The 13,620-nt window shown below is 41.7% G+C and overlaps 1 protein-coding gene across 2 annotated transcripts in view; it reads right to left on the reverse strand.

Moving 5' to 3' along the window:
* The window catches only part of KCMF1 (potassium channel modulatory factor 1), a 71,048-nt gene that overhangs the window by 19,988 nt on the left and 37,440 nt on the right, over positions 1-13,620 (reverse strand). For both annotated transcript variants that reach the window (XM_065549822.1, XM_005278878.4), the window contains exon 3: positions 3,792-3,931. In XM_065549822.1, coding sequence (XP_065405894.1) covers positions 3,792-3,931 — 140 coding nt within the window. The remainder of the gene's footprint in view (positions 1-3,791; positions 3,932-13,620) is intronic.

Raw genomic sequence — 13,620 nt, forward strand, 5'->3', positions numbered from 1 at the left:
AAGCAAAGGCAGGACTGAATCTCCATTTGTGTGTGGGCCTTCGGTTGACACTGGTAAAATACAAAATGTCCCAGGATATGCATGTTGGGGGACAGTTCTAAACGGCAGCTTTACTTTTTTATTTGCAGCAAAATGTAGAGGTTTAAGTATCTGATTGTGAGCCCTGGGAGCAAGGGGTAGGTGCGACCGCGTGGTGCTGCCGACTGGGAGAGCAGCCTGAGGCAGAAGCCTCCAGCTGGCATGATATTCCAGGCAGGACTGAATCTCCATTACACAAAACTTAAAGAAGAGAATGACCTGGAGTCATTCCCATTTTTGTCCAGGCGCCCCCGACCAACCTCACCAAGGCCAGCCAGGAGCACCCATGTCTGCCCAGGCACCCCGACCGACCTCACCGAGGTTTCATGGTGGAGGGGCTGATGACATATACCCTGAACCACCCGCGACAATGTTTTTGACCCTTCAGGCATTGGGAGCTCAACCCAGAATTCAAATGGTTTTCGGAGAGTGCGGGAACTGTGGGATAGCTACAGTCGTCAGTCCCTCCGTGAGCGTCCATTTGATTCTTTGGCTTTCTGGTACGCTTGTCTCAGCTCCTTAAGTTTCATGCAGCACTGTGTTGAGTCCCTGTTGTGGCCTCTGTCCATCATGGCCTTGGAGATTTTTTCCAAATGTTTTGGCATTTCGTCTTTTGGAACGGAGTTCTGATAGAACAGATTCATCTCCCCATACAGAGATCAGATCCAGTACCTCCCTTACGGTCCATGCTGGAGCTCTTTTTTGATTCTGGCTGTGCTGATGAGCTCTGCATGGTCACCTGTGCTGATCAGCGCTCCACGCTGGGCAAACAGGAAATGAAATTCAAAAGTTCGCGGGGCTTTTCCTGTCTACCTGGCCAGTGCATCCGAGTTCAGATTGCTGTCCAGAGCGGTCACAATGGTGCACTGTGGGATAGCTCCTGGAGGCCAATACCGTCGAATTGCGGCCACACTAAGCCTAATTCGAAATGGCAATGTCGATTTCGGCGCTACTCCCCTCATCGGGGAGGAGTACAGAAATCGATTTTAAGAGCCCTTTATGTCGAAGTAAATGGCTTCATTGTGTGGACGGGTGCGGGTTAATTCGATTTAATGCTGCTAAATTCAACCTAAACTCATAGTGTAGACCAGGCCTAGGTCTAAACAGAATCAACACCCTCATTCTAACTCTCAAATCCATGTGTTACATTCTTCTTTGAAATGTGAAAAAATAAAATAAAGGAGTCAGAAGAGAGAAAGAAATCTGAAATGATGAGTCATTTCCCTATCATACATTAGGTCTGATGCAATCCGTTTCAAGCTTTCATATTTTTATATCAACCAATAGCATACAAAGATAAAACTGAGCAACAAATGCATTCACTCAATGTCCCACATATTCCTGAAGCATAAAAATCATCCATACATGAACTGTTTGATTCCTGGGAGAATCTAGAATAGCTTAAGAACTGTGTTGCAGAAATTGTCTAGTAGGTATTTTTGTTTAAATCAGGCAGTGAAGAGCTGTGGACTTTTCTAAGACAAAAGTAATCTAGAGCTCATCCGTTCCTAAATAGCTGAGGTGTATAGTCATTAGTTTCAGACCATCACAATAAAGGTCAAGAACAAAGCATTTATAAGGCATCAAAGACAGATTGCAAACTGTTCTTGAACAGATCCAAGCCTTCTTAGACATAGTAAAGAGGGCTATTTCCCATGTTCAGAAAAAGTTTCAGAGACAGAAATATCTACAACTCTTATTGTATAATGCGCAGTTGAATACCACAGAGTAGGCCTACACTAGAAATGCTAGACTGGCACAGTTGCAGCGGTTAGTAGTAAATCCACCTCTCTGAGAGGTAGCTAGGTTGATCATAGAATTCTTCCCTTGACCTAGCAGTGTATACACCAGGGCTTCACAGTCCTGAGCAACGTAGTTAAGCCGACCTAACTCTGTAGTACAGACCAGCCCCTAGCTGCTGTGAACTGATTACTACTATTGAAATCATAAGGAAATCGAGTGATCAATAATAGAGAGAAAGCAAAACCCACCTTACAGGACCAAGATACCATAGCATTTTAATGTTATGGACCACTGAACAAGCGATAGTCAAATCCTAAGTTCCTCAGCAGGACGCAGCTACCCTTCCTTGATGGGAAGGCCACACTGGCTACATCTACACTGGGAAGGGGGAAAAAAACAGCCCCACACAACCTCAGCAGCAAGTCTCAGAGCCCAGGTCAACTGACCTAGGCTCACATGGCTCACACTACAGGGCTAAAATTAGCAGTGTAGATGTTCCCACTTGGGCTGAAGTCTTGGCTCTGAAAACCAACAAGGAGGGTGGGTCTCAGAGTCTGGGCTCCAGCTTGCATAGAAACATCTACACTGCTATTTTCAGTCCCCTACCACGAGTCTGAGTCAGGTGACCTGGGCTTCGAGACTCGCTGCTGCAGGTTTGTTTTTTTAAAACAGTGTAGTGGGTTACCCATTAGCCCTATCTTTGTACAAATGAAGCACTTTAAGACTCTGTGCATATATATAGCAATCTCAAGAGCAGTCATTAGGTGGTATAACCTTTTTCTGGTAATGCCTGGACTTTCAGAAAAGAAAGGATGTTGTGATAACGCCCTAGATGATTCTGGAGTTAGAAATCCAAAATGTGCCATACTGACTTGACACTGGAAAAGAACAGGTTAGACAAATACCTGTCAGGAATGGTCTCGAGTGCAGGGATTGCACTAGATGACCTACTGAGGTCCCTTCCATGGAATTGTGCTATCCATTTTAACAACCAGAAGAACGTGTCGGATAACTTTTAATAAGTATTAACTGAACAACTTTTTGAAGTATTTCTACAAACAATGCCAGATTCATTGAAAAGAGAAAAAGTAGTTTAAAATAGGCTGTTACAAGTCGGGTGCAAATCCTTGCCCACTTCCACAGAATAAAAACCATACAGTTACTCCAGTCTACAGAATATGGACAGTGTGGTGATTTGGTGGCTGGGCTGAGAGAAGTGCTGTTGGGACAATTAGCATAAAGCAGGTTCTAAATGTCCCATAATACGCATCAAGAACTCCCCCCTGCTTCCCCCCCAAAAGCAGTCAACATTAGGAATGAGAATTGTGGGCACAAAAAGTGAATTCCATGATATTAGGCTCTCTCCTGAGTTCTTCTGCATTGGACAATATTCAGCAATTTCTAAGCTTTCATTTTAAAGAGTTAAGTTCATCTTTTCTATTGCGAAGATACAGGTGGCATAATGTAAATTTGATAGAAAACTGTATCCAACCAATACAACATCAGCAAAAGTTGCTCACTGCTCAATTACCCAATTCTCCTCAACTTTAGAACTTTAACTAAAATAATACAAATATTAACATTATTTTTAAAGGACTTTTTCTCTGCCCCTTTCATATTTAGAAAGAAATAAGTGATGTAGAAATTAAACACTCAAAACTATGTTAATGCAACATTAAAGCTGGCTGGTTTAAATAAAATAAAAAAAGTCAGGTAATGCAACAGGTAAGGCTCCAACAGCAATGGTGACTCAATCATGTTGCATATATGTGACTTAGTAAAATCACTTACAAGAACACTTCACTCCAATTGTTTTTAAAATATGACAAACATTCTAATCTCTCAAGTGTTTGTGTACCCACCCACTCATCATTTTTAGAACAGATACACAAACTAAAATGAATGACATAGTAGAGCTTTAATTTCTCATGTTTTCACCATAATTCAAAAGCAATCGTGATTCTGCTTACCACTTCTGTTGATGTTTCTGCATGCTCGGAAGTAACATGTTCTTGAAGAGATGTTTCCGTATAACCCATTTTTCCACAATAAGGACAAGTAAAAGATTGTGGCTGCTCTACAGAGAAAGCTTCTCCACCATAGTACAAATCTGGAAAAGAAAAGCAGTGGGTAGACTTCACTCATGAAGAAGCATTACTAGATACACTGGAGTTAAAATATGTATGGTACAGTCGACTCCCTTAAACTAGTCCTTTGGTCAAGTGACATTTTAACTCAGGCATTTGGTTATATGTCTGAAAACATAAGGAGACATTGATATTTATAAAGATGTTCAACGAATTAAACACTCAAAGAAATAAATGGATTATGCGAATTTCATGCTATCAAATACAACTTTAGCATCCACTAACTGCAAGTGCCTCATGTGCCACTTTCTACCCTAATTTGTCCCCCCCACCTTCACACCCAAATCATTTCCCCTGATATAAGTTCATTATAGTAGAAATGTTGGGGTAGGCAGATCTCCAGGAGGTTACCTTGGTCACTGCAAATCTACACAAAACAGTATTTAAATGTGTGTTGTCTACAATGGCACTCCTTCTACCACTGTTGGGAATGAACCCACATTAGCAACAATGGGAAATTGCAGAGAGAAAAAGCCTAGTCCAGACAAAGCTCACACTTGGTCTATTTACCAAAGCAAATAACACTTGAAAGCTGCTATGTTCTAGTTTCCTTTTCAAGCACCTACACCTGTAGAATTTATATAGTTCGACTCCTGAACAAACAGCTACATTAAAATGCACCCTTGCAAACCTGCCATGAAAATTTAACCACCTCTACTAAAAAAAAAAAAAAATCAACTCGCCCTTTCTTCACTACGATGACTACAAAACAAATAAAACTTGTTATTTACTTGCAGGCTTAAAAGAGGTATTTTTTCTGAGCACGGAGATTCAACTCTTTCCCACCATTCTTCCTCCTTGGGCTTGCTGATAGTCAAAAAATGATTGGACATTTATATGGATACAGAATATACAGTTCTAAATAATAAAGGATTGAAAAACTGAACAAGTTTTGGAAAAAATATAAATCTTCATGCTCCAGGACATAAGCCAACCTCAAAACGATGGGGGTTAGGAAGGAACTTCCCTGTGGGCACATACAGAGTTTCTTGCATCTTCTGAAACTTCCTGTAGTGGTCTCTGTCAGATAGGATATGGGGCTAGTCAGAGCGCTGGTTTAGAATAATTCAAAAGATGTTATCAATAGGAACTCTTGTTCTCCAAATTAGCACATGCACAGAGCCTCACTGCAGGAATCACACCCCTAACCCCACAGCCACTGAACCATTTTTGAACAATAATTAGCAGCTATAGGGAGTTTGCATACCCTAGAGCCCAATATTTCAAGACTGCTTCATGAAGTCTTATTTGCAGATAGTTACTAAGGAGAGGTAAAGACGGAAGGTCAGCATTGCTCTGTGGAAGCAACATATTACAGAACAAAAGTCGGATTGTTTGCCAAAAAGTCTTTTTCTAATTCATGACACTGTTCCCATAGGGCTCTAAGTAGGAGGCTAAGAGAAAGAGATCCTTTTCAGAACATTCACTGCTAGCATACACTACAGAGACTTATCCTTGCTGGAGAGGAAATGCTGTCACACCCAAACTGTGACTATTTGGTTGGTCCACCAGATTCAACCATCTCTGAAAGAGTCACAAACATGCAGACTGCCATCAGGCCTAGGTGTCAAATAAAACTTCACTTCTACCCTGCATCTGGCTAAACCCATCGACAAGAAGAGAACTTGGAACCTGTCTCATAGCAACCAAGCTAGAGCCTGGTGAAATCTAGGGTGAAGCCTATGAAGGTTAGAATGGGGAACAAGGGGAACTATCATAGGATCTCTCTCCACCTGCAGGCCCTGATAATGCTGATGAGACACAACCACAGCGAAGTACATAGCTGCTTCTAACCCAAAAGTTAGTACCTCTGTCTGGTAGCGGCTGCTGCCTTCCACAAACCTGAGGTATGTGTGCTTTAACCTTTCTGAGATGTGGAAGTAGGCGTTTTGAAGGTTAAGTTCACCAAATCCATTGTGAGAGATGAAAGCAGGGATTATGGTGCCCAGAAACAGAAGTAATCTGTTCAATATTCAGAGATGCAGAACAGGCCACAGAGTTTCCTTTTGGAATAAGAAAACACTAGGAATGAAAGCCCTGAGCCTTTCTTAAGGCTCTGGGCACTCTGAAAACATTTGAAAGTTTTTAGAGAATCAGAATATCAGGGTTGGAAGGGACCTCAGGAGGTCATCTAGTCCAACCCCCTGCTCAAAGCAGGACCAACCCCAACTAAATCATCCCAGCCAGGGCTTTGTCAAGCCTGACCTTAAAAACCTTTAAGGAAGGAGATTCCACCACCTCCCTAGGGAACCCACTCCAGTGCTTCACCACCCTCCTAGTGAAACAGTTTTTCCTAATATCCAACCTAAACCTCCTCCACTGCAATTTGAGACCATTACTCCTTGTTCAGTCATCTGCTACCACTGAGAACAGTCTAGCTCCATCTTCTTTGGAACCCGTTTTCAGGTAGTTGAAAGCAGCTATCAAATCCCCCCTCATTCTTCTCTTCTGCAGACTAAATAATCCCAGTTCCCTCATAAATCATGTGCTCCAGCCCCCTAATAATTTTTGTTGCCCTCCGCTAGACTCTTTCCAATTTTTCCACATCCTTCTTGTAGTGTGGGACCCAAAACTGGACACAGTACTCCAGATGAGGCCTCACCAATGCCAAATAGAGGGGAATGATCATGTCCCTTGATCTGCTGGCAATGCTTCTACTTATACAGCCCAAAATGCTGTTAGCCTCCTTGGCAACAAGGGCACGCTGTTGACTCATATCCAGCTTCTCGTCCACAGTAACCCCTAGGTCCTTTTCTGCAGAACTGCTGCCTAGCCACTTGGTCCCTAGTCTGTTGCAGTGCATGGAATTCTTCCATCCTAAGGGCAGGACTCTGCATGCTCATCTGCATTGTGGAACTTTGCAGGACTAGAGAAATATCGCCACCATTTTGAGTAAAGTTCAAGGTGACTCCATAAATAACAAAAAGTTGACATAAATAGTGGAAAAACTACAAAAATTAAACTAAATGTTTTGAGTTAATACTAAAGCTACCTCTATTATGTGTACGTTATTTACAATTATTTTTGCTAACTATGTATGGTTAGCTTGGCTCTATGACTACTCAACTAGGTGGCTAAAGAGGAATTCAGGCTGCAGAGGAGGTAATTATACCCTTAGTGTTCAGAATGTGGAGCCCAAGGGATTCGGATTACTGCTTATAAATGGTTAGTGGCTTTACAGTTAGACATGAAACTCCTCCAACAACAGGATTCTGCAGAGCAGTGATGTAAAAGAGTAAACCAGAGTTCTCTTTTTTGGTCCTAATAATTTTGCACATCTAGGAAACTACATAAAGATTTTAGACATAAGAGGTAAACAAAGGGACAGATTCCAAATTTTCAAAAAATTTCAGAAAAATCCAAATGTAATCTTCTTCCTCCTTAACTAGTCCTATTGCTTTCACTGTACTGAGTTCATGGGTTCACAGAGTACTGTGATGTCATTTAAAGTTCAGCGCTTCAGCACGGACACATGCAAAATATTGTGGAGTCCTACAGGAACTGTGAAATGCCATCAAACAAGCTCAAATCAACGGCATTAACAATTGTTTCCTTACATGCTAGTTTGATTACTTCTAATTTTTGGTAGGTCTTCCCAGACAGTGGATAAATATCCATCTAACTGAATCCCTTTCCTCCCTCCTACACAAACAAATTTTATGTCAGACCCATCTAGAAGGGCTGTTTCCAGTTTAGCAATCCAGTTCCAGAAACTTCCCAAATAGTAACACTGCATACACAGATCTTGCTACAAATAATTACACAAAAACATGAACAGTAAATTAATCAGAAGGACAAAGTAGTAGAAAAAAGGAAGTCCACACAAAACTCCTCCCAGAAGTAGCAAGATGTAAGTGGAAAAAATAAGTATATAAGAAATTCTTGCTTGTTACAGCTGCCATCCATAAAACAAATTTCAAAATCAAAGTATTTAAAAACAAGAGGGAGGGAACTGAGTGACAATTCCCAGCTTTTCAGTTGAGCTAACTCAGACCTGGGTATCTGGACCTATCTGAGGTTAGGAAAAATCAAAATCTCCCCTGCATGCCACAGCTGTGTCCACAGAGTGAAAACTCCAGCAATAGCACCCCATGTTCTGACATAAACGGGGGGACAGTATTGAGATAAAAGAGGAGATTCAGCACAAATGCCATCAAATCCAAGCTTCCGATCCTCATCTTCAAGACTGTCTAATGCAGCCCCTACGTGAATCTCAGCGCTCCCCTGGGAGGTGGGAGGGTCCCAGAGCCCAGGCCCCAGCCCAAGGCCGGAAGTCCACACTGCAGTGAAACAGCCCCGCAGCCCAAGCCCTGAGCCCGAGTTGGCTGGCATGGGCCAACATAGACCGACCGTGTCTAGTTGCTATATAGACACACCCTAGGATTGCTCAGACAAAACCAGTCTTGCTATAATGGACGAATGTAAAACAAACAAACAAACAGTGTGACATTTTCTTGCCTTCATCTACCGGTAAGACAACAACATAATACTTTGTCTGGACTGACCCAAAGGACATAGGGGGAAATTTACATTTTATTTTCTTTTTACTTAGTTATTTTTCTGAGTGTTGCAAAGAAACGCGCATGTAAATTAAAATTCTGCCACTGAACAGATAACAGTATGAGGTTGGTTGTCAGATTATTACATTGACATTTGACCCAAAAGATCAAAAAGTAACTTTCTTCTAACACTTATATTAAGGAGCTTTATTAGAATAAGGCAGTGTTATCCGTAAAGACACACTTCCTACTCCACTGCAGAGCTTTTGGCTAAAACCTTCCCAGCCCTTCTGCCTGGCTTCCTCTTACAGACCTAAAGAAGAAACATACATGCCCTTATATCTTTACTCCTCACTATATTTGTGGGTGAGAACCATCTGTAAAAAAAATATTTAGCAATAAAGATTCACCACACATCCAAATCTAATCTTGTGGCTTGAGAAGGACTTGTCCAGTTGATTAATATGAATAATCAAATCCCAAAAGGAACAGACTCTTATTCAACTTGTTTAGGACTGTTCTTGAAAGGAGATAATCCTGTTACTAAAGCTCTGGTACAAGTACCACTGCTACTAGAGTCATATGCCAACAACTAGATTTGGAACCAGTTGAAAATGTTGCCACTTTCTTCTATACTGATCACCTATCAATTTCATTCATGTAGGAGGATCTCTGGGTACAGTTATGTCCATTAGCAACAGCTAGTATTGTTCAGTATTTTTATCAATTTCTGTCCTTCTGGTTTTAGTTTGGGTAAGCTTCAGGCGGAAATCCAGTCACTGAAGCCTGAGACTTCTTAGAGTTTTGTATCTCTAACACTTTGTCTACACTACAGCCTATGTTGGCATAATTTATGTCACTCAAGGGTGTGAAAAAACATAAATGTGCACAGTGCTATGTCGGCAGGATACCTTCTCCCACTGACATAGCTTCTGCTGCTCCCGGAGGTGGTTTTATTATGCCAACAGCACTAGACGCGTTGCATGGGCATAGCTGTATCGGTATAGCTGCAGCGCTGCACATATAGACATGGCCTAAGCATCACATTCTTTAAGCAGAGACACTTAGCAGAAACGTTTGTCTCAAAGGTTGGCAGGATTGTTTGGATCTGTTGCCCCATAAGCATCCGAGCTGAGCTTACTCTGGTGATTGATGTGACAGTTACCCTACAGCTCAGCACAGTTAATGAGGGAGCTTCTTGTTGTAGAATTCTATTAAGAATTTATACCTCTCTCTCCGCAAGTCCATTCCCTTGGATTTAGATGGGGTGGGGGCTGGGTGGAATTAACATGCTTGAAATCACAATGAAGCCTGAAGGCCTGGAATTCAGAGCTAGTAAATGGTGGCTAAAAAGTTAGGTCAACCCAGCTACGTCACTCAGGGGTGTGAAAAATTCACACTCCTGAGCAACATAGTTAAGCTGACCTAAACCCCAGTGTAGATAGAGCTAAGTTGACAGAAGAATTCTTTCATCTCCCCAAGAGCTGGCAGCTAGTCGATGGAATACCCCTCCCTTGGCACAGACCGTGTCTACACTGAAACACTACAGCTGTGCTGTTGAAGCATTTCAAGCGTAGACAAGCCCCTGATGGTCAGCGATTCTCTCTTCTGGAATGCCAAAATGAGGAAATCTGACTTGTAACTTACTCTATGACCTGTAAGATCTAGTAAGCAGAATTTCTACCATCTAAAAAATAGCTAATGACTACCAGACATACACATCCTCCTCCTTTACCCAGGTCTAGTGTTATTCTCTTCCGAGACCTCTCAGGAAATAAGAGATTCTTTTAACTGTATCTTTCTGGTCTTTTTTCAAGATCTATGTGATTCCACCTTCTGTTTCAAGTCCTTGCCCTATGCTGGGCCAGCACATAGATGGCTGGACTCACTCTCGGCATTTTAAGGCTCTGGCGTCCATCAAGCTTCCTTACCAGTGTCATCCTGTAAGAACTGAAGAACTACAATACAATACAATTGCCATAGGTGATCAGATCTTCTGCTTCAGAGAGTTCCCCTCTCACTGAAAAGAAGTTCCAGGTTGCCCGTGGGACCTCTGAACAGTAGAAGGGACAACCAGACCTTATCAACTTGAACATAGTGAATCAGCACTAGTGCGTATCTTATTCAGTTCTGATGCCTCTCATGTGGGCTTCTATATCATCCTGATAGGTTTCAGAGTAGAAGCCGTGTTAGTCTGTATCCGCAAAAAGAACAGGAGTACTTGTGGCACCTTAGAGACTAACCAATTTATTAGAGCATAAGCTTTCGTGGACTACAGCCCACTTCTTCGGATGCATACAGAGTGGAATAAATATTGAGGAGATATATATACACACATACAGAGAGCATAAACAGGTGGGAGTTGTCTTACCAACTCTGAGAGGCCAATTAAGTAAGAGAAAAAAAACTTCAGAATTATCATTTCAGAAGTTTTTTTTCTCTTACTTAATTGGCCTCTCAGAGTTGGTAAGACAACTCCCACCTGTTCATGCTCTCTGTATGTGTGTGTATATATATATCTCCTCAATATATGTTCCACTCTATATGCATCCGAAGAAGTGGGCTGTAGTCCACGAAAGCTTATGCTCTAATAAATTGGTTAGTCTCTAAGGCGCCACAAGTACTCCTGTTCTTATATCATCCTGAGTCTCTGGAGAATCTGGATGATCAATAGGGCTCCTCCATAAAGGTATCAGGTGTATATTCTGCACTACATTGATCTCTTATGTATGAGCAATCCCTGACCTCCAAGAGCACTGTATCCATGTCTTTATTTTTCATTAATGATATGTATGGCTTGTCTGGCAAAAGTTTGAAGTTGTGCAAGACCTTGTGAACGTCTCACTTGGCAGCGTGGCCTAAGACTAGAACACTGGACGGGAACTCAGTAGACTTGGGTTTTATTTTCCAGCTCTGCCACTGGTGGTTGGGAGATCTTGGTCAAATCACTTTATTTCTGAGCTTCAGTTTCCCCATCTGTAAAATAGGTATAGTACTTTTCTCCTTTGTAAAGCGCTTTCAGATCTATGGATGAAAAGTACTCTATAAGAGCGAGGTATTACTACTATATGCTCACCAAATGAGGTATTACTACTATATAAGCTCTGTTTGGGTGTAACTTGTCTGTCTGAAAGTCATCTGAACAGTATACAAGTCATAACCATGTAATCCAGGTATTACCCTACTCAGACTACTGCTGCTGGCATCTGCTAAAATGGCTATAGATTTGAAACATAATGAAATGCCACCCCAGGGAATGTGGGCAGTAGATTCTTTAATCCATAAAAATGGGTTCCTATGCTTTTTTTCCAAATCCACAGAGTGTGTTTTAAGTTGGTCTTTTGAGGTCAGGTTAGGCATGAATTTGCTCCAAAATGTTATCAGACTGAAGAATCACATCAAGATTTATATGTAGTAGCACTTTAACTCTGGCTCTGACTTTTTCAGGATCTGCCTTTACCCCTCTTTATTAATCTCATATCCCAAAGAATTAGAGTTTGGTTTGTTGTGATATGCACTTTATTTAGCCCAGCAGCCTCAACTACCTTAAAATCTTGGTTTAACCTAGTTAAACTAAAATGGTGCCCCTCAAAGAATGGCAGAACCTTATTCTTTTTCCTTCGAAGAATTTAAGGTTCACTTGTGATGCTGAATGGTTTGTCAACTTGACACTGTCGGGGTGTAGTGAGACTTGCCCGAACCATTAACTTCATCTAAAGAAATAACATTGCTGAACTAGTTCATTTGGAGACTGCTCTCCATGAAGAATAAAACTCTCTCATAACTGCTTCATTGAGCAACTTTAGGCTTATCAGATATGGACCTAGCCATTTTTTCCGAACAAGCACAATACACCATTCTGCTACTTTTCTCCATCCCACCCATTTCTTCCTTCACTTTGAGAAGCACTGGGTTGGGCATCCTCCAGGCTACAATGAGTAGAGCCCTGCGTGGATATACAAATGTGTATCCGCATCCGATCCGCGATTTGCAAAAATTATCTGTGGATATCCACGGATTTGGAGGGCTCTACACAAGTGGCTGGACTGAGGCTCCGAGGTACCCCGCCCCCTCTGGAGCCTGGTTGGGGAGAACTGTGCTGGCAGCTGTGGGAAGCCGCGGCAGACCCTCCATCTGCCCTGGGTGGGGGGCCCGAGCAACCCCCAGTCCTTGTCCCCCAGGTCCAGATGGAGGATCCACACCGTGGTTCCTCACAGAAATTTTTTGTATCCGCACTGGTAACCGCAGAAATGATCCACGGATATAAAGCGGGTACCAGTGGATTTGCACGGCTTTAATGATGAGCATATAATGCAGAACTATCTTTTTCCTACAGAATCTGCAGTGGTTCTACTTTAAAGATGGCCATTTCTGGCCAACACCATCCCAATTTTGTGTCGGTGTTTTGAGTCCTATCTCGATAGCTGTGACTGAGTCTACGAAGTTACCTGGGTTGGCTCCATTCAAGACAAAAGCTGTCAAATACTACTTGCCCTGTAGGTAGTACAGAGCTTTGTGCTGACCCAGACACCTTATCTGCCTCCATGGGCTTATGAGAATCAGCTTGGGCCTTCCAATTAGGGGCTGGAATTCCTGCCTTTAAATTCAAAATTGATTCTAAGACATAAGTGTGATGCATACATCCTGCAAAATAAATAACCCTCAAATGACACATGGGGAGATAATGTTTGTGTTTTTGTTTATTTACATATGTATGAGTAGGGTCGACAATGTAATCAGTCTGTCTATGCTGTATTCTGATAATTCAGAGGTCAAAAGAACATCCTAGCATTTAAATGAATTGTAAATATGGGATATCACTGTATTAATCTCTCTTTGAAATGTATAGCAAATAATCTGTGAATGGTGGAGGAACAAGCAAATTCCCTTATGTTAATTCTATAGCTAAGTACCGGTGATGGAACTCCATCAAAGCCATCCCAATTACCTTTTGAACTCCACCTTGTCAAAAGACATAGGATATTTCAACATTGGACTATAACCTATGAACTATTTCTGAAAGAACTCTTTGCAACTACAAAGCTCACCATCTCTGCTACGAATATGCAACTCAATGAATTGAATTGATTAATGTCTGTATGTATATTGATCTTTTAACCATACTCCGTTTTGTTTTTTAATACATTTTAGTT

Source organism: Chrysemys picta, chromosome 6 (assembly GCF_011386835.1).
Source record: "Chrysemys picta bellii isolate R12L10 chromosome 6, ASM1138683v2, whole genome shotgun sequence".
Lineage (NCBI taxonomy): Eukaryota > Metazoa > Chordata > Testudines > Emydidae > Chrysemys > Chrysemys picta.